The following is a 22,444-nucleotide window of genomic DNA, read 5'->3' as shown; positions in this document are numbered from 1 at the left end:
TAGTACTCTCATTGTGCTTACACCACAAAGCTACAAGCATTTTGTGAAGAAAATAGTACGATATGTTTATAGTTTATGTTCTGTAACCCTACGTTAGTCATTGGTTTTATAATCAGACACAAATTTCAGCAAATCCTTAGGATAAATTAAAAAAAAAAACAAGATTTTATTTATTTGTTTTCCAGTGTCTGGGCATCACTTGCATTGAACATCCATTTCTAATTGCCCAATTATAAATAAGCTAAATTTAACAGTACTGAGGAAAAAATCCAAAAGAATGATCTGTTTTAGAAAAAAAAGTGCTGTATTTTTGGAAGTGCAATTTTTGATGAGATATTGAACTGTAAAAAAACTTCTCAAAGAATTGTTCTGGTGAATGTTCACCAATTAACAAAGCTGGACAAACTAACTGATCACATTATTTTTTTTATATACATAAGAACACTATACATGAATCATAATTATATTTATCTGCTATCGTGCTGAAATATTGAGGACATAAATGACGACGTATAATTGTACAAAGAAGCTTTTCAATTCTCTGGGGTTTTGTTGGTGTAATACTAAAATGGGTGCCACAGTAGTGTAGCAGTTAGCGTGAGTTCAGAGTTCATTTCTGGTGTCACCTGTAAGGAGTCTGTATGTGCTCCCTGTGGAATGTGTGGGTTTTCTCCGGGTACTCCGGGTTCCTCTCACAGTCCAGTTAGTAGGTTAACTGGTTATTACAAATTGTCCCGTAATTAGGCTAGGGTTAAATTGAGGATTGCAGGGTAGTGCACCTTGAAGGGCCGGAAGGATCTGTTCCACTCTGCATCTCTAAATAAAATAAAATTTAAATAAAGCATGTTGTTTTCTTTTCTATGTCTATTATTGCATTCAGCATTTTATATTTTATTGTATTTGAGGGCTCATGTACAACTTAAAACACACATCATCTTATATCTAATGTTCACCATTTTGATTTCTGTATAGTATTATGTGATAAAGGAAAATCATTAGTACTTCAATTTCTTTTAAAATTTATTCCTTTTATGTTTCTGACAATGATGTGCTATTTGAAGTAATGCAGACTGTCATGAAGATCCCCAGTACATGAATCGGATTTGTGGAGTGAATAATGGAAAATTGCAGTATCTCATTTATCAAGATACTAGGATATAAGTTCTTAATTGAAGGTAGCAGCAGTACTAATCCAAATGTGCAATGATCGAACAAAGATTGCAATAAAATACTGACCTCATAGCAGCTAAAATTCCTGAAGTTTTATTTTCAGATGAGACAATTTAAATCATTGGCAACCTAAATGGTGTTTCTGCCATTATCCAATTGATATTTCTAGAGATTTGGAAAGAGTCTAACCCACATGACTGGAACATGGAGAAATGCAAGTGTTGGCAAAATGTTTCAAGATACAAAGCACTGTCCTAACTAATGTCTTCCCTTGCACTTTGCGGAACTCCTACAGTTGTGTAAAATGGTAACAAAGGTAAAATCTCAAGGTTACCCTCCTTGCTGTAAGAAGGCATCTGTTCTTTGTTTAATATCTTTATACGCAGCCACTGATGCCAAATTTCAAAACAAAATTCAGTTGTTCTCTCGTTTCAACTATAATAGAGTTGCTTGTTGCTATCAACATAACTGGAATACTGATCTAAGTGTAAATACTTCTGTAAAAAACAGCAGCAAATAGTCGTGCTTTTGACTAACAATTGGAATAGGAGAGTGTAATCCTAAAACTGATTTTTAAAAAAAAACAATTTCCCTTAAGGTTTTTCAACTGTTTGCCAAGATCAGCTTTTTAAAAAAGTAGAAACCATAAACTTTAGGAAACTAATTCACTTACCCTTTCTGTCACTTTATCCACTTCAATATACATGAAATTCAGATTCTGATCAAAGTGTTGATCCTTGAAGACGCCCTTTCTGATCATCTGAAAAGAAATAAATACATTTCACATATCTTCAGAGAAACACTAATTAATCACTTGATGCAGAATGATTCTTTACAAATTGTAGGGAAGTGCAATGGCTAACACTGAAAAAAGCCAACCCTACCGCCCTCCTACACCCTGTATGGTGTACAAATATGGCCCTTTTAGCAAGCAAAGAGAAAATAACTGCAAATAAACAAAACATTTTACATAATAAAGTTAATTCATAGCTAAGAATACAAATATTGCTCCAAAGATGTACATGCACAAAAATGCAAAAAGATACAACATCCACAGAATGGGACTTAGTTTTAATAAGACTACCTGAATTATTCAATGATATTACTGAAATGGCAAGGAGCTCATGAGACGAGAAGGATAAAGTAATAACGAAAGGCAATTTGAATAGAGCTTCCACTCTTAGTGGATGCAACTTCATCTCCAGAGACTGTCCTAAATACAAATACATCTACCCACTTTCCACTAGCATTTAAGAACCCAAAATGTTTTTGATGTTAACGAAAAGCTGCTAGGAACAGTTAGTTGGCTTTTTGATTTAAAAAAAACACCAAAAAGACAGATAATTCTAGTCTATGATATGCAACTGTAGTTGATTTCAGTTTTTCAAAAAATGTTTAACCTGAATCCCTGTGGGCCGATTTTGTATTAGCTTAACACACATCTGGCTGACTCACTTAGATTTAGGCAGGTACAGCCAGCATCCCTTAACTGAATTCCATGAAACTTATCACAGGCTTTCCAAAAATTACAGTACTGTGTAAAAGTCTTAAGCACATATACATAGCTAGGTTGCCTAAGACTTACAGTGCTGTGGTAATTTTTTGTATTGTGCTGTACTGCTGGTGCAAAATAAAACAAATTTCATGGCAATGATGAATGTGAATGATGATAAACCTGATTCTGATATGGGTCTCTATTGTGGACTGAGAGTAGGAAGGGGGCAGGGAGAGGGGAACCATGGTTGGGAAAAGGGGAAGGGAGAGGGGAGGGAGCGGAAAGCACCAGAGAGACATTCTGTAATAATCAGTAAGCTACTTGTTTGAAATCAAATTACCTTGCCTAATGTCTCAGGGCTGGGTGTGTCTGCACCTATGCCACCTTCTGCCCTTGGCATTCTTTCTCTGCCACCTGTCCCACACCACTCCTCCCGCCATTCCCAAAAACATTTGTTCCGGCCAGATTTACAAACTTGCTCTTCGCTCTACGTTGACAAATACAGTACTGTGCAAGTCTTTGGGACCCTAGCTATATGTATGTGCCTAAGACAGCCTTTCTCAACCTTTTTGCCCTGAAGGAACCCTTGGAATAATTTCAGGTCCAAGGGAACCCCTGTGTAAAAATTATTATATCTACAGCTCACTATACATTAGCATGATCAGTAAGTTGTAGATACAATAATCCAAAAATAATTGACAATGCTCTTCTGAGTAAAGAATGAATTTTCAGCCAACTTTTCTTGAAAAATAAACAAGTAGCTAAGCTTAGCTTACCTTTCTTGAAATTGATCTTTCTTTCCTTTTTGTAAATTTTAAAAACTCAAAGGTCAAACATAACAGATTTCTGTTAAATAACTGGCTTAAGCCAAAATGGGATTTAATTTTTAAAGGTAGGCTTGGTAATTTGATTTAAATAAAAGTTGTAAATTGATTTTAATTAATGCTATTTACAACATGAACATTTATTGACAAGATTGATGCAGCGTGTTGTGACAATGCCAGAATTTTGTTTTACAAGAGAAACAAAACCTTTCATGGAGCCAACCATTGATGGGGCACCATCGGTACAGACGCTAACACAGTTCCCCCAAAACATACCTTTTGTTTCCAGATATGAAGACAAAACATTAAATATATATTTGCTTGTTTCAGGCAGCTCGTTGCAACAGAAAAAGTTTTCTTGCATTTCACCATCATTTACAAACCTTACAAATGCTACAACATGACATTTATTGGTGAAATCTGTTGACTCATCAACCTGGATAGAGAAGCCGCTGTTTTTCAGTTTATCACACAAAACCTCTTCAGCATCATGTGCCAAGTCATCAACAAGTTGACTTATTGTATTGTTTGAGAGTCAAGCCTTTTCAATTTCTCGTACAGCACCTTGTCCTAGCATTTACCCACTATAATTTTCCACGCTGACATAATTAGGATTTCGCCTAATGTGTGACTTTTCCTTTTCTGGGTAATAACTTCTGCTACTAAATAGCTTACTTCTTGAACCTTTTTACTCAAGTTTATTAACAAAAGCTTTACTCTGTTTTGAGATTCCAATAACCATTTAAAATAATCAGCACTTTTACATGTCATATGGCTGTGATTTGTAGTTAAATGTCTATTCAGTTTTGCTGGAGCCATTGTTGCATTTGTAAGTGGTTTGCCACAGACTAGGCAAAATGGAATAGGACAACTTGGATCACCAGTCCATGTAAAACCCACTGATAACCCATTAGCTTTCATTGTAAAGACAGACTTTTTTTGTGTCTGTTGTTGCATAACAAGCAAAAAAACACGCAAAAAGTACAATCACTTCACAGTACAATTCATTTCTAACCTACACAATCCACCTTTTGCAACATTTACAGCAGCAAAGCAGCAGACCAGCAGTTGAATCATGGAGTGTAAAAATTCCTTCTTTAGAATGAAAATTTCCCTCCAATTTTCTACTACGCCAGTAAAGTTTGTTCGTAAGTCAGGCAGCAGCGACAAGAAGTGTATGTGTGTGTGTGCGAGCAAAATTCAGGAGGGATAGGCTGACGTCCACAGGCCAAGTTGGGTGATCCATTCAATGCTCAGAAAACGCACTTCACGCTCATCAGCCTACTGACCTCTCCTTTATGCAATACAGTTCTCATCAATTATTAGCCTACTGTCCTCCTATCCATGCAATACAGTACTCACCAATGATCAATGGCCTTTCCTATTTCGCGTCAAAAACTGAGAATGGACTCAACCAAATAAACACGGTCCTACTGCGCCCTGCCATACTGGGATGAGAGACCTCAAACGAGATTGCTAACAGTGCTGCTCGGTCACTGCCCACCACTGCGAGTGCTAGGATCTCGCACTGCACCAAGATAAAAAATGATGTTTATTATTTTAAAATCATAATCTCTCGTGGAACTCCTAGCGACCTCTCGCGGAACTCTAGGGTTCCAGGGAACCCCAGTTGAGAAACCCCGGACTAAGACCTTTGTACTGTGCTGTAGTTAGACACATCAATACTTCGATTTAAAAAAGGCCTCCTTTTGCAATATGAGATAACAAATCAGAGCTCCGCCATCACTAAACCTGAATGCCTATTGCAAATGAAAGTTCTCATTATCTAATAAAAGGATATCAAATTCCAAGTTCATTTCCTACCTTATTTGGCATTTTGCCCTTTAAATCCATCATGAGTTTCAGCATGTGATTGTTAGTTTTGCCAGGAAACAAAATTTTTCCTGTGTATAGCTCATAAAGTGTGCAACCAACAGACCACAAGTCGATGGCATAATCATAAATCTTCCCAATAACTAAAAAAAAGAAGCAAAAGGTTTATGCTTGGAGTCACAAACTAAAGTGTTCATTTCTTTTATAAGCAACAATGTCTTTACTAAATTGAAACATTAAGTGCTAAAAGTTACAGAAATATATATTGTCAAGCAAATGAAATATGTCAAATTATGGTAATACATTAGAAACAAATTTTGAAATGATTATGATCTGCTGAGCCCATTGGATACATTACAAAAAAACACATTTCTTAGAGGGGGAGAACAAGGATTCATTCAGACTGCACTGACACACTAACAACAGAATAAGCTGAATTTATGGAGCACTATTAACCCAATTACATCCACAGAGGCAAAGACTTTAGAAGGAAAGTTACTGAAAGCTATAAAAGAATTAGCTTGGCGGAGAGCATAAATGATGAAAAGTCTTTAGTCTCTTTATTGTGTTGATGTTCGTAGGAGTAAGTGTCAGTGCTGACTTCTAACTGTGAATGGGTTTCAGAGGCAGTGCAGCCTATAGCAATTTACCTTCAGGTCAAAAGCCCAGATGCTAAATGTTTACTAACACTAAAATTATCAAATAAGTGTAATGAATGGTGTGAAAAAACAAAATTACAACAGCAGAATGGATCTTAATGTTACATATGAATAAGATCATGCCTGATCTAGCCATGGACTCATCTCCACCTACCTGCCTTTTCTCCATAACCTTTAATTCCCCTACTATGCAAAAAATCTATCCAACCTTGTCTTAAATATATTTACTGACATAACCTCCACTGATTTATTGGGCACAAAATTCCACATATTCACCAATCTCTAGGAAAAGTAATTCCTCCTCACCTCCGTCCTAAATATACTCCAGAACATTAAAGCTATGTCCCCTTGTTCTAGTCTCACCTACAGTGGAAACAACTTCCCTGCCTTTATTTTATTTATCCCTTTCATAATTTTATGTTTCTATAAAATCTCCTCTCATTCTTCTAAATTCCAGCAAGTACAGTCCCAGGCAACTCAATTTCTCCTCATAGTTTAACCCCTTCATCTCTGGAATCAACTTGATGAACCTCCTCTGCACCGCCTCCAAAGCCAGTGTATCCTTCCTCAAGTAAGGAGACCAGAACTGTACACAGTATTCCAGGTGCAGCCTCACCAGAAGCCTGTATAGTTGCAGCATTATCTCCCTGCTCTTAACTTCAATCCCTCTAGCAATGAAAGCCAACGTTCCATTTGCCTTCACCAACACCAAACAAGCTTGATTCTCTAATATTAGCACATCATGGCCATGTGGAGATACAGTTGCTGCTTAGCCACGTAGATGCCTCCAAATGACCAATTACAAAACAGCAAATGAGCAGACTTTGGAAGTTATGCAAAGGTTTACCTCTTGGTCATACCTCAATGGTAATCAAGAGACTCAAACGGATAAAAAAAAAAAGAGTAATTCCAACTAAATTATTGCAATTTCATACACAGAATTTTTTCCCTGAGAAATAAAGATTTAAAACTTACTGATTTCCGGTGCACGGTAAAATCTGCTGACAAGGTATGGAGTGATATCATTATCGGCCACATGTGAAGCTGAACCAAAGTCACAAAGTTTTAGGATTGTTTTGGATTCATTTACCTGTAATACAAAAATAAATTGGAACCGGTGTGCACATTTGTAATTACTTGCTAATGCCCACAGGATCAATTCACATGATTTGGTAATAGCATAAATAATGTCTTTTTAATAAAATAAGTGATATTTCCAACCCCAAGAAAAAGATCAGCTCCAGTGATGCTAATTTCAAAGAAAACATAATTCTAAAGATCTTGTGTTATGGTACTTAAAAGAACAATCACAAACCTCAACACATTCTGAATTTAGCACTCAACACTGAAGTTTGCCAGCCTCAAAGAAAGCTGGTGGATCTGATGGTTTTGTTACCCATTTCAATCAAAAGCTCCAGGGCAGTTAATTACTTTAGAAATAAATATATACACAAATCTCTTGGCTTACTGTAGCTACAAAGGACTAGAATAATCTTTCATAAATTTAGTAATATAGAATCATCTACCTAACAACTTAAACTACCTAAAAGACTTCCGCTTCCAATGTTAAAAAAGATTTCCAACTACTTAACTTTATTAGATTGAAGTTTTTATGCCTGCATCATCATCGACCATGTAACAATCAGTCTTTGTACCAACTACCTGGTTTAACAGCTGACTTTCCAAATTTTTATTTAAGACATAATGCCACATTGAAATAAAAGTATTTAAACAATCCTAATCTTATGTAGAGAATTATACAATAGAAACGCTGCCTGCACTCTGCATCTTTATACCATAGGTGTCTGCTAAATGAAAGTGATTTAAAAGTTAATTTAAAAAGAATTAACTGTGCATCAAAACAGAAAGTGCTCTTTCCAAAGCAAAGTTACATTCCTTACCACTTAACCCAAACTGAACCTCAATTACTGTAATAAAACATCAGGATATCAACATCTCTTTATCCAAGCTATTATTAGGGATGGGGAGTGTAATTTACCAGAATATTGTCAGGTTTGATATCAGCATGTAGGATGTTACATCTCTTCAACAACTTCAGAGCAAGGAACAGCTGCTGACTGTATGACCTTACAGCCTTTATATGAAGGCCGACATCTTTCCCGTATTTTTTCAATACCTCACGCAAATTCATGCTGTAAGATAAAGTAGATAATTTTAGTACTTGAAATTAGATAAAGAATAAAACAGAGGTACTACTCATAAATGTGGTTTTGGTAGTATACAATATATTTTATTAATTTATAAACTTTCTACTTGCTTCAAATTGTACTTGGCGCAGATATTTTTAATATACCAAATGATGCTAATCTAAAGCTAAATTACTAAACCAAAAGCTAAAAATCTGTTCATTTGTTCCTCCTTTCAAGATGAACAACTTCACATTTTTCCATGTTATACTCCACTTGCTAAATTTTTGCCCACTCACCTATTAATATCTCTACAAGATGTTTGTACCTTCCCGCACAACATACCATTCATTTAGTTCTACATTCTCCATAAATTTGACAACTTCCTTCCATCAAGCTATTGCAAACAGATGCAATTGCACCACATACCATTGTGGCACCCCAACTCACCTCCTTATTCTATTCACTGCCCGTCAGCCAATCCTCCATCAATATATTACCTCCAACTTACGGGCACTTACCTTGTGATTCAACCTTTTATGAGGCACTTTGCTGAACAGCTTCTGAAGTCCAAATAGATCTACTGGCTCTTGTCTATCCACTCTGGTAGAGATTTCCTCAATACACTCTATTAAGTTTGTCAGATATGCAGATATAAAAGTAATGAATTCTATCTAGTTTTACAATATTGAAGTTTCTTGGATAACAAACCACAAGGAACCATGACTGGGAGAGCACTGTTCAATCCAGACAATTGCAGTAGCTCCAGCATCATGGAACCAATGTCTTGGTATCTGGGATGTCTGGGTCCAGCTAATCAGTTCATAGTACCCATACTGGCTCTTTGAAAAAGCAGTTCTGCTTACTCCGATATCACTGGTTTATTGCAAGTTCTCCATTCTCAGGTTTTTTGGTCTGCTCACTTGAGGGATCGTGAATGCAGTTTAAGACGGAGGGATTTTTCTTTTTTTGGTGGGTTAGTTAATGGGGAAGTAATTAATCAGGACTTCTTTCTCTAAATGGTGTAAAGGAATTGATTATGCCATCTAGTAAGAAAAACCTAAACACTTATTAACAATCAACCACAGAATGGTGGCTTGATTTCTGTGGAGAAAAAGTGATTTTAATAAAGCATAAACCCATCATTGATGTTAATCTCCCAATTATGTTAAAGTGATATTTCCTCAAGTCAGCTTCCTTAATTCACCTCAGGTATACATGATGCCAAATGCAGTTGTATGATTATCTGAACCACTTGCATTTGGAAGTTTCTCTAAATGATAGGGCTTGAGTAATTTATTTGTTCAGGCTCTTGTAGACAACCTTTCTGAATACTAAACATCCATTGCATGATAGCCACACAGAATTGAGAATCTTGGATCACTGAAACCTCTTCTGGGGCAACAGCAATCTGTACAAGAGGGCCAGGTTACATCTTAACTGGATGAGAATCAACATCCTGGCCAGGAAATTTATTAGTGCCACTATGGAGGATTTAAACCAGTTTGGCAGAGGGATGGGAATCAGAACTCCAGTTCAGAAAGTGGAAGGATTAAGTGGAAGGTAAGTGTCACAACCATCAAGTCCATAAAGGAAGAACAGACCTACAAATCACCTGCAAAATAATAAATATGATGGGACAGATGGGGGTTGAAATGCATTTAATGCTAGGAGTTTTAGGAGAAAGGGTGATAAACTTAAAACATGGACCTATGATGTTGTACAGAGAATTGATTGAGAGGGGAACAGAGCTGCATGTTTAATGTTACAAGGTTACAATGCTTCAACAGAGGAGGTAAAAAATGGGAGGGGAAGTTGCACTATTAACCGGGGACAATTCAGAGCTGCACCCAGAGGGAACATAATAGAAGGCTCAGCCACTGAGTCTATATGGGTAGAACTTAATAAGGAAGATGCAATCACTGATGGGATTATACAACAGACCACCCCAGTAACCACTGGAATACTGAGCAACAGATATGCAGGTAGGTTAGAGAAAGGTATAAAAACAGCAGTTTTTGTGGATGACTTCAACTTACCCAATATAGATTAGGATCTAGGTTTAGACTTGGCAGGAGGGTACATGGTAGACTTGGTACATTATGTCATATGTACATAGGTAGTCCAACAAGAGGAAGAGTCATATTGGACTTGGTATTGGGAAATGAGCCTCGCCAGTGGGAGAACAGTGACCAGAACTCCAAGTTTTAAGATAACTGTAGATAAGGATACGCATAGACTTGCAGCGGTGTATTAAATTGAGGCAGGACAAATTAAAAGAATATTCAGAAGGAATGACAGAGTTAAGTGGGAGTAGTTTTTCTGGGAAAGTCCACATCTGATATGTGAAGGATTTTTAAAGACCAACTGCACAGAGTATAGGACAGATATGTTCTAGTAAGGAAGAACAAGGAGGGCAATATAAGGGAACCTTGGATGTTAAGAAAGGTGATGAATTTAGTCAGGAAGAAAAACGACGTATATTTAAGACTTAAAAATCTAACAAAGAGCCCCGAGGATTAGCGAGCTAGAAAAGAACTCAAGGAGGGAATTGGGAATTCGGAGACCCAGGAGGGGTGTGAAAAATCCTTAGTAAGTAGGATTAAAGAGAATCCCAAGGCATTCTATTCAATAATCAAGAGCAAGAGGATAAATAGAGCGAGAATAAGACCACTTGAGGATAAAAGGAGAGAATGTGTACCTGGAGGCAGAGAATGTACAGTTCTGTTCAAAAGTCTTAGACAGACATATATAGCTAGGGTGTTTAAGACTTACGTACAGTACTATATACTGGTTAAAATAGGAAGGTGGTTGGGAAGCAGAAATAAGAGTACTTACCTTTGTATTAACTCAGTAGTATTAGATGTTACTTGGCAACTGGAAAAACATAACATACAGTACTGTGCAAAAGTCTTAAGTACCCTAGCACTATATGCATGTCTCAGACTTTTGCACAGTACTGCAAGACAGGTCCTAAATGAGTACTTTCTATCAGTATTTGGATGTGGAGAACAGGGATATTAGCCTGGAGTGTTCTTGGGGTTGTGGGGCTGCTGAGGCAGTGTGGCTCAAAGTGCCAAAAGAGCCTACTCTGTGCTGTATCGCTAAAAAAATAAAGTTGTCCCATTATTCAATAAGAACATGGGGGTAATCCTGTGTACTATAGGCTGTTGAGTCACATGTCAGTGATATGGAGCTAATGGAAAGGATTCTTATGAACACTGGAAAACCATGGCCTAATTAGGGACAGTCAGCACAGCTTTGTGTGAGCAAGTTGAATTTTTATATCATCTGTGAACTTACTAATCCACCATCCACATTTTCATCCAGTTCATTTTTATATTGCCAACAATAGAGACTGCAGTCAGAATAAGTCCACTACTGCCTTCTGAGAACTGCAAGCCAATTTTGAATCCAAACAGTCAATTCACTATGGATTCCATGCATCTTTTTCGAGGAGGTGACAAAAGTGACTAAAGGTAAAGTTGTGGATGTTGTCTACATGAACTTTAGTAAAGCATTTGACAAGGCTCATCCACGATACTATAAAACATATGAGCAGAATTAAGTCATTTGACTCATGGAGCCTGATCCATCATTCCATTTCATATTATGATGACTGCCTCCAAAGGGTTCCTTCACCTTCAGCTCCCTAATCAATTCTGAGCCTCCCTATCCCCTCTGCCTACCTCACTGTCCTTTCAATACAACGTGTATCCTTGAATGTTAAGATCCCAAATAAGATCTTCGTTCAGCCAATACTTAGGGATGCCCACAACAACATACCCGCCAATTTCTAATTGGGCTGTAAGATCGTCTACTTTATTCTGTATACTGTGTGCATTCAAATAACTCCTTCAGTCCTGTATTCATTGCTCTTTTTGATTTTACCGAGGTTACACTTCAATTCTTCCCAATTTTGCCCCCATCATCTGTCTGTACTTCCTCACTACATACTACATCTACTTGTATACCAACTGCCCTAACAGCTCTAGCGAATGTGTCCACAAAGATATTGGACCCCCTCAAGTTCAGGTGTAACTGCCATTTTCACACGTCATATCTTCCCGAGAAGAGATCCCAATGATCCATAAATCTGAAAGGTTACCCCATGCACCAATTGCTCAAACATACATTCATCCTATTCTCCTTGTCACTGGGCTGTGGCAGAGGCAGCAATCCAGAGATTACCACCCTGGACGTCCTCCTTTTCAGCTTTGTACCAACTCTCTATATTCTCTCTTCAGGCGTCCTCCCTTTTCCTAACTATGTCATTGGTAGCAACATGTACCATCGGTTGCTCACCATCCCCCTTTAGAATACTGTGGATCCGATCCATTACTAACACTGGCACCTGGGAGGCAAAATGCAATCCAGATGTCCTTTTTACATCCACAGAATCTCTTATCTGCTCCTCTAACTATGGAATCCCCTATCACTACTGCATTTCTCTTCTCCCTCCCTTCCTTCTGAACAGGAGCAAAGCTCAGTGCTAGGTCCACTGGTATGTGCACCCCCCCCCCCAAAAAAAAGAAAAATATCCAAAGTGGTATGCTTATTATTTATGAGAATGGCCACAGGCTGCCTGTTCCCTTTCCTTCTCCTGACAGTCACCCAGGTATCCAGCAGATTAAGATGCTTGAAATTGATGGCAAATGTATTCTGGCTGGAGGTCTGTCTGTACTGGAAATTCTGCTGTTTGTGATATATAAAAATGACCTATGATGTATGGATTAGTATCACAGAGAATACAAAGATGATGTAGAAGATTGCGAAAGGATACAGTAGGATATGTACGAGTTGCAGATATGGGTGGAGAAAAAGCAGATGGAGCTTAATCCAGGCAAGTATGAGGCGTTGCATGTTAGATCTAATGTGAAGGGACAGTACACTGTTAATAGCAAGACTTGATGGTACTGATGTACAGAGAGGTCTTGGGATGCAAGTCCACAGCTCTCAAAGTGGCTGCACAAGTTCGTAGGAGGGTAAAGATGGTTTATTAGTCAAAGCATTGAGTTCAAAGCCAGGAAATTATGTTGCAGCTTTATAAATTTCTGTGTTTGGCCACATTTGGAGTAATGCATTCAGTTCTAGTCACCCCATTATAGGAAGGATGTGGAGGCTATGGATGAAACTATAGAAAATGTTTGCCAGGATGCTGCCTGGATTAGAGGTCACATGCTAGGAGCTATTTAGAGTTAAAGGGAGATCTGACTGAGGTTTTTAAGATTATTACAAGCACAGACAGATGACTGGTACCTTTTATTCCGGATTGAAATCGCTAATAGAGTAGATTTCATTTAAAGTGAGGGGATTAGATTCAATGGACAAGTGAGGGGCAAAGTTTTATTTTTATTACAGAGAGTGGATCTTGGATAGGCAAAAGAATCTGAAGGGCTTGTTCCTGAGCTGTACTGATTGATATTCATCTCCACCAAGCAAACCAGTTTTTATCTGTCTCCATCAAATATGAGCAAAGTATTGTTAGTGAGTGGGATCTGTCAAGAGATTAAATTTACAGAGTTATTCAGCACTCAGTTACCTCAGAGGTTCAAAGACCAAGCAGAGATGTTGCTTGTGGTAGAAATGCCTAAAGAGTCTCAGGCAGTGGAACTTGTCATCAGGATCTGCATCATTCAATTTCTTTAAGAACTCCAGCTCTTTCAAACCAGTCTTCTGCCTGCCACACAAATAGAATCAAATTTATTTTTATTGAAGAGGAGAAAACTGAATGCCAATTAAGTAAAAGACAACATTGTTTTGACGCAGTCTACTGATGCAGTGCAGTCAGCGATACATGTAGATGAGCTTTTAACGTGAGAGGGAGGTTCAGGCAGGAGCAGAAATTGACCAAGGCATCTACTAAAGGGCACTCATGGATGCTGTGATGACCTCATTACTGAAAATGTAGTCAGAGGTGATTAAATAACCACATTTACTACTTCTGCACTTTCAAAATCTGTTATCTGATGGTCTACACTTAGAATGTGTTACTCACAGCAAAAAATGTTCACAACATTCATTCAGAATATAATTCATAAATTACCCCATTGAAGAGTTATTAGTGCTTCAGTACACTGATAAAGCTTTGGAAATGTGTTACTGAAACATTTGCAGATATTACATGCATGGAATTTCAAGCAGCATTTGACAAACTACACATGGAACTTATGTAAAATCTTATGGGATAAAAGGGGATGAAAATAACTTAGTGATATACAGTGTAGGAATGATCAGGTAATTTTCTGAACTTTGGTACACGATGAAGAATATCCAAGAAAATTAGGAACATAGTAACTAGAGATAACAGGCCAGGGGAAAAAAAACACTGAGACATTTAAACAAAAACAACAGGAATTCTGCAGATGCTGGAAATTCAAGCAACACACATCAAAGTTGCTGGTGAACGCAGCAGGCCAGGCAGCATCTATAGGAAGAGGCGCAGTCGACGTTTCAGGCCGAGACCCTTCGGCAGGACGAAGGCCTGAAACGTCGACTGCGCCTCTTCCTATAGATGCTGCCTGGCCTGCTGCGTTCACCAGCAACTTTGATGTGTGTTGACTGAGACATTTAAGTTAATTAAAAGACAGCCATAAAATTTAAATATTCATACAGATTTATTCACAAAACTGGTATTCCTGGAAGCACAGGATCAGTAGTTGGATAGATAGGGAATTGCTTTAAAGACAGAAGGCAGAGTTGTGGCAAACTTGCTTTTATAAAAGAGGATGGTAGAGTAGTGGTCTATAGGGACCAGTATTGAGACTACTATTTCCGTTAATATATACATACTGTAAACATAGTAGACATCGGGCTGCAGGGCAAAATTTCCATATTTGTAGTGGCACTAGTCTTGACAATATAGTAAACAATAATAGGATAGTGAAGGGACTGCAAGACAGACAAGTGGCAGATGAAAACGAGTGAAGTTGGATAAACAACTGAATGAAAATAAACTACAGACTAACAGAAAAAGCAGAGGAATGGTCCTGATGGGATTTCACTATTAGTAGCCAGCACAGAATTAATGGGTGGAAAGGCTGACTTTTGTGTCATAATTCTATGATTCCACTGAACAAGACAGCAGCTGCTTTCAGGAAGACAGACAAGATTGAGGGAATGAGATACTCTCTAGCTGTTAAAATTTCAGTAATGCACTTTGGGGAAATCAACATGCAGAGCTATTATTAACTCTACTAGTTTGATCACAATTCAAGAGCAGACAGATTCACATTCACAAAAGATACACATTCATATTTCACAAGAAATGTTACACAATACAAGGGAGACTTGCTCTATTAGTATGGCGAACACTTAGTCCCAAGTACAACAGCATTATGGTCATGTAACTGAAAATCCAGGGGCCTGAATTAACATTCTGAAGGAACAAGCTCCAATCCTACCACAGAAGCTGTGTAGTTTAAATCCAATTAGCAGAATATGAGGCTAGTATCAGTTCTTAGGAATGTGAAACAAGATTGCGATAAAAATCAACTTCACCAAAATCCATTAAGCAAGGAAATCTACTGTCCTTCATTGAGGACTTGAAGGACATAGGAAAGGTAATAACTTCTATACGGCCTCAGAAATGGGTCACAAAAGCACTCTGTTGAACGAAATTGCAACACACAAAAATACCGAATGATCTGGGTCATCAACCAAGATACTGGACACACAGGGTCCAGCTGAGCTAATAAATCATTATTCTTTCAGGGTTAATACTATTTCAAAATACCACATAGCAAGTGTGTTCAGTGAGTAGGAGACTTCAACAGCCATTATTTAGAACAATTCACCAGCAGTCCAAATGTCCGAGTTGGCCAGGATTAGGAAAACATAGGTGAGGGCAGGACAAGAACCAAGACAATGTATAAATCTATGAGGTGTTGCAGATGCATCTACCCATAACAATATTATTAGGACTGAATACCGCCTAGTCTTGATGAGATGAAGCCCCAATTACACAACAAAGCCAATAGAGTTGTGGTATGTGCTAAGTGAGAAAGATGAACTGGGTAGTGCTATGAAACCATTTACAAAAAGGGGCCTGGCAGAAACAAAGTATGTTTATTGCTTATTTATTTTTATTTCATATGGCCTCAGTAGAGTGGATATGGTGAGGATGTTTCCTAAGACCGAAGAACACAGCCTCAGAATAGAGGGGCATCCTTTTCTTTGAATGGTGAACCTGTGGAATTTGTTGCCACAGGTGGCTGTGAAAGCCAAATCATTGGATATACTTAAGGCAAAGGTTGAAGATTCTTGATTGGTCAGGGCATGAAGGGATACAGGGAGAAGGTAGGAGAAGAGGTTGAGAAGGAAAATGCGTCAGCCATGTTGAAATGGCAGAGCAGGCTCGATGAGCCAGATGGCCTAATTCTGCTCGTGTATTTTATGTTACTTATGAAAACATAACAATGCTGAGTGCAGCCAAAGATGGCAAAAGTGAGGTGGCCGTGGTTGCTAGACACTAACCCTTCAGCCTCAGAAATGGAATTCCTCTGCGCCCCCTTATCTTCAGCTTTATCAATACCCTTCCCTCCAACATATGGTCAGGGACTGGCTATGTTAATCACTGGCTACATTTCATACCATTCCACTTACAATTCCACAAACACTTCTCATATGGAACAAGACCTTGGTAACATTCAGGCACAAAAAGTAACATTCACTAGGTGACAGCTGTTACCTCCACGACAGAATCCAACCAGCTCTCCTTGATGTTCAATGGCATTACCTTCACCTAATCCACTGGAGAATACCACTGAACACAAATTGAACTAAGACAGTCATAGAATCAGACAGCCTGGAAATTGGGCCCTTTGGTCCAAATTGCCCATGCTGACAAAGATATCTGTCTCTATGGCCCAAAAACCTCTAAACCATTTCATGTAATTGTCTAAATGCCTTTTAAACATTGTAATTAAAACCATCTCTATAGCTTCCTCGATATATCCACTACCCTCTGTGTAAAAGTTCTCCCCCCTCCCGCATCCCCCAAGCCACTTTTCAACTCTTCCCTTCTCAATTTAAACCTATGTCTGCTAATTTTAGATTCTCCTATACTGGCAATAAGACTGACTAATCAACTTATCCCTCATATTTTTATAAACTTCTCTAAGGTCACCCACCCTCAGCTTCCTTTACCTGAAGGGAAAATCAGTCTATTGGGTCTTATAATTCAAGCCACAAAATTGCTGTGGCCACAAGAAAAACGCTTAATTCATACGCTCACTCCCCAAATTCCTTCCATTATTTGCAAGGTTCATACTAATAATGTAAAGGAATGAGTTCAATTGCTTGTATCCAATAGAACAAGAGCTCATGGCTAACCAGAATAAGGTAGGCTATTTGAATATCACCAGTCTACTTTTTCCAACTACTGCGAATCTAGCCAACGCCATCAACAAGTTGCACTGCAGCAATGTACTATTTTGTTTTTAAATAACACTGCCAAGCCTCAAAAAAATCTACTTTTCTAAAAAGGACAAGGGCAGCAGGTACTGGGAACAGACACACCCATTGGTCACATATGACATCCACCTAGAAATTAATCCTATCTAATAATCAGAATATATTCACCAGCGAATGCAATAGTTCAAAGTAGTGGCTCACCACCAACTTCTCAAAGACAGTTAGTAATGGGCACTAAATATTTGTCTTTCTAGCCATGTTGCTATCCTAACATATGAACCAGTTATCTTTTGCAGCACCAGTTTCTATAAACCATACGCAAACAACGAACATGTTATAAATGAAATTATAATCCAACTTTAAAAACTGTGATGGAAATGAACTCTATTAGGAGCATATACTGTGTCCCAATATTACCCACCATTATAGTCTGCAGGTCTTGTGAAGCCATTAGAAGATCCAAGGGTCCACCCTACTCTGCAAAGCTGATTGCCATAGGGCAGTAGCAGACTTCATATAACTCTTACTGTATTGTAAAAGGAAACTTGGGGCTGTAACACTTTCTACACTCCCTCTGGTCCACTCTGATGGTTTTACATTGTGATAATTACACAAATGATACTTGATGTAATGGAATGATCTGATTAGAATCTTGGAACAGCCCAGCTTTAGTCTGCAGATGACTTACATGAGCTCGTTGTTCCTGATGATTTTGACTGCCACCTCCTGGCTAGCTCTTGCCATATCTCTGGCACGTACAACATTACTGAAAACTCCTTGACCAGTGTAACCATATACACTGTAACGCTTATCCAGAACTTCCCCAATATTTACCCCTGAAAAAAAAAATCAATAATTACAATGGTTATAATGTAAACAGTTGCATGAAAGTAAAGCAAGATACTCTTTCCTCAGATGATCAGGGAATATTTATAATGATCAAATTCAGCAATCTATAATTTTCCTATCATCTACTCCAAAGTTCTGCCAAATATTAGAATTATTTGTCCTGTAGTTAGTCGACTGACGCCTTCTCTCCCAATTGTCCACTATCGCCATGTTTCCCAGGTAAGTAATTCCTAGATTTAATTTTTCCCCCTTCTGAGAAGCTACTTTAATGTTCAGTGTTAGATCCAGGCTAAATCATGTAGTGTACCAAATACAAACTTTTGCTATTTGTTACGGTACCAAATCCAATCATTTTATCACATTCAAGTGATAATCCCACATAGGTTCATTAAACCAGATATTGCAGCCTTTTATAATATGGCTTACCAAAGTAACCAGTGAGGTCTAAGTTTAATGCGAGACCTATAAATCTGTTCCACTTCCTCAATAGCACTTGCAGCACAGAATTATAAAACTTCTGAGGTTCAATGCTCATTATCATGAACAAATTTGGTTTCGTGCCAGAGAAAAGCCACCATGGACTCTTCTTATATGCCTCCTGAAGGCCAGCTTAATAGCAGTCCTGGCAGATGTCTGAAAGTTCACTATTTCCCCTCCTCCCAGCTCTGGTTAGAATTGGTGTTTGACTTGCAGAGCTGAATATGGGAAGAGGAAATAATAAGATAAGTAATAGCTTGGAGCAACTCCTCTCACCACCCCCGTCCTTTGTCCCACTGAAAAACTATTAATACTGGTGCTCCTCTATTACATCTATTAAGTCAAATAAATCCAGAAAGATGTTAATTTGCTCACAGGAAGCTTTCTGACCATTGTATACATCCTTAAAATGGAAAAGCTATTTAAGATGAGCATTTCCATAAGCTACAGAAATGGACCCCACATCAATTATGCTGCAGAAACAAAACAAGAAGCAGCAAAATCTCACATGCAGGAGTGTCAAATTCAGCCAGCTGTATACCAGTTGTTTAGCTTAAAGGATAGTTAGAATTTCAGAACAATTTCTGAACTGGCTGTAGGGGATTCACTGTAGGGGACACAAATTGAGCACGCCCTGTTCAGTTCTTAAGATCTAAAAGGTCTCTGCTCTAAGGCCCCCCTCCATCCTTACTCCTTCCCATTCCTCCACCTTCCTTTCCAGTCTTGATGAAGGGTTTCACCCGAAACTTTGACTGTTTCTTCTACTCCATAGCTGCTGCCTGACATTCCAGTGTGTTGCACAAGTCATCAAGTACAGCACTATTAACAGAATATGTGGCATCTACAGAATTTAATGTTCTGCTGAGATACAGTATAAAGTAAATTTATCTTTGTCTAAAGTGAGTCCCAGAATTGAGTAATTTTCCTGCTTCACTTTTCTGCTAAATTGGGGGAAGGCTAATTACCATATCAGACAGGAAATTGAAAAAGTAAATTGGTAACCTACATCTGACATGAAAGACTTCTGAAGGCCAGTTGATAAAAGTTCAGGACCAACATGATCCTATCAGCATGAAAGGCAAAGATGGCAAAGGTTCAGGAACCTTGGATTACAAGAGATATTATAAATACAATTTTTTTTTTAAAAAAGCATGTAAGCTCTAGGAAGCTGAAATCAGACAAGGTCCTTAAGGAATATAAATCAAACACAAAAAAAAACTTAATCAGGGAGTTAGGAGGCCTAAAAAGGAGATTTATATGTTAATTCAGAGCAAGTGGGTGGGGTCCTTAATGATTAGTATACATTGGTATTCATCAAGGACATGGATGATGGTGAAATCACGGGGCGATAAACTGATATTCTCGGTCTTGTCTACTTTAAGGACAAGGTGGTGTTGGGTGTAAGAAAAACATTAACGTAGTTATGTCACCAAGGCTTGATAGGGTCTAAGCTAGGATACTGAGAAAAGCAGGGGAGATTGTTGGGGCCCTGACAGAAATCTTTAGCTACAGGCAAGATGCCAGAAAATCAGTATAACCAAAGTTGTTACTTTGCCTAAGGAGGGCAATAGGAATAAACCAGAAAATTATAGATCAATGAATCTTGCATCTGAGATACAGAAATTACTGGAAAAGATTCTTAAGATTTGTTTGCATTTGGAAAACCATGAGCTTGTTAGGGATAGTCATCATAGCATTATGTGGGGAAGTCAAGACTCACAAATTTGAGTTTTTGAGCAAGTGGCGAAGATGACTCGATGAGGGTAGGGTGTTCTCTACATGAACTTCAGTAAAGCATTTGACAAGCTCTCTCATGGTACACCAGTCAAAATTAAGTCACATGGGATCCACAATGAGTTGTTTAAATTGGATCCAAAGGTAGTGGAAGGAGTGTTTTTCTAACTGCAGCTCCGTACAACCAGTGGTGTTCTGCAAGATCAGTGTGGGACCTCTGTTGTTTATAATATTGGTGAAAATGTAAATGGTTCTGAGCAATATATTTGCAGGTGACACAAAAATTAGTGGAGTTGTGTATAGGGAGGAAAGTGTCAAAGAATACAGCAGGATACAGACCAGCTGAAAATTTGGGCAGAGAAATGCCAGATGGAGTTTCATCCTGACAAGTGTAAAGTGATATATTCTGGGAGGTCAGTGTACAGTAAATGACAGGACCCTCAGGAGCTCAGAGGAATCTTGGGGTGCTAGTTCACAGGCCCCTGAAAATGGCAGCACATGTGGACATAGTGGTAAAGGACATGTTCAGCACGTACGTCTTTACTGGTCAGGAATTTGAGTATAAAAGCTGGCTAACCATGTAGCAGCTGTCAAGCTTTGCTTAGGTCACCGAGCATAGTTCACACTTCTGATCACATATCAGGAAGGAGAGTGTAGAAGAGTTTGGAGAGGATATTGCTTGGATTGGAGAATATACGTAGATAATAAGGAGAGGTTGGACAAACCTGGTTTGTTTCCCCTGGAGTGTCAGTGGCTGAGAGATAAATGATAGAAGTACATAAAATTATGAGAGGCATAGATTAGGTGGTTAGTCAAAGTCTTCTCCCATTGCTGGAAATATCAAACAGAAGGCAGCAAAGGATTAAGGAGGGAGAACGTTTAAAAGAGATTTGTAAGGCAAAGTTTTTTTGATTTACATTGAGAGAGTGGCAGGTACCTGAAACATGCTGCCAGATGAGTTGGTAGAAGCAGTTACAATAGCGCAGAGGCACTTAAACAGAGAGATGAACAGCTAGGGAATAGAGGCTTTCAGATTTGCATCATGGTCACTGCAATATGGTGGAAGGGCATGTCTTTACAGTACTGTTCTGTGTTCACAATTACATGGACATGATGCCAGAGGAACAAAGATTAGAAATTGATGGAATGAAGGAAGTTAAATACATGTTTGAAGGTAATGGTTGAAAAACTCCAATAATCAAATAAAATTTACAGAAGGAACATAAGTAAGTACAACAGAAGACTTTTCATGTCTGCTCTTCCATTTAACATGATCATGGCTAATCTGATCTTGGTATCTGCAAACACAGTTCTCATTACCCTCAGTTCCTCTCTAGTCCAAAGTCACCCCCACCCTCAACCATACCAGCCTTCGAAGTGTGAAATTCTGGTAATTCACAACCCTCTCAGAGAAGAGGCTCTACCTGATCTCATTCTTCAAGTGGCCTACAGCATTTTAAAGATTAGTTCTACCCTGTCAAATCCCATCACAATCAACTGCCTCAATAAGATGACTTGTACTCTTGTACTCCTCGAAATACATGTTAATTCCAGAAATCTAACTATCAATGCTACACTGCCTTCTAATATGCCTTTCCTTAAATATGGAGTCCAAAACCATGCAATATTCTAGGTGTGGTCTCACCAGAGCCCTAAGCAGTTAAAGACTACCTTTCAGTTAATTAAATGACTTTGATTGTGACACAAGGAAACTTCAGTGTAATCTGATACCATGGGTAATACTCTATTATGTTAATTATGAGATAAATACTGGTCAAAGAACAAGAATTCTCTTGCTGTTAAGTAGTATTTGAACAGCTTAGTAACACCCCTCCAACAGTT

At 38.3% G+C, this 22,444-nt stretch overlaps 1 protein-coding gene across 17 annotated transcripts in view; it reads right to left on the bottom strand.

Annotated features, from left to right (window-relative positions):
- prpf4bb (pre-mRNA processing factor 4Bb) overlaps positions 1-22,444 on the bottom strand; it is an 88,376-nt gene that overhangs the window by 6,112 nt on the left and 59,820 nt on the right. For all 17 annotated transcript variants that reach the window (XR_010020794.1, XR_010020791.1, XR_010020790.1 and 14 more), the window contains exons 9-14: positions 18,231-18,378; positions 13,671-13,808; positions 7,981-8,134; positions 6,957-7,071; positions 5,314-5,465; positions 1,844-1,930 (exon numbers count right to left, since the gene is read on the bottom strand). Coding sequence is in view for 5 of the 17 variants with exons in the window: in XM_063070019.1 (XP_062926089.1) it covers positions 1,844-1,930; positions 5,314-5,465; positions 6,957-7,071; positions 7,981-8,134; positions 13,671-13,808; positions 18,231-18,378 (794 nt within the window). In the remaining 12 variants the exon portion in view is untranslated. The remainder of the gene's footprint in view (positions 1-1,843; positions 1,931-5,313; positions 5,466-6,956; positions 7,072-7,980; positions 8,135-13,670; positions 13,809-18,230; positions 18,379-22,444) is intronic.

This window comes from Mobula hypostoma, chromosome 17 (genome assembly GCF_963921235.1).
Source record: "Mobula hypostoma chromosome 17, sMobHyp1.1, whole genome shotgun sequence".
Taxonomy (NCBI): domain Eukaryota; kingdom Metazoa; phylum Chordata; class Chondrichthyes; order Myliobatiformes; family Myliobatidae; genus Mobula; species Mobula hypostoma.
This window is presented reverse-complemented; position numbering and strand designations above follow the sequence as displayed.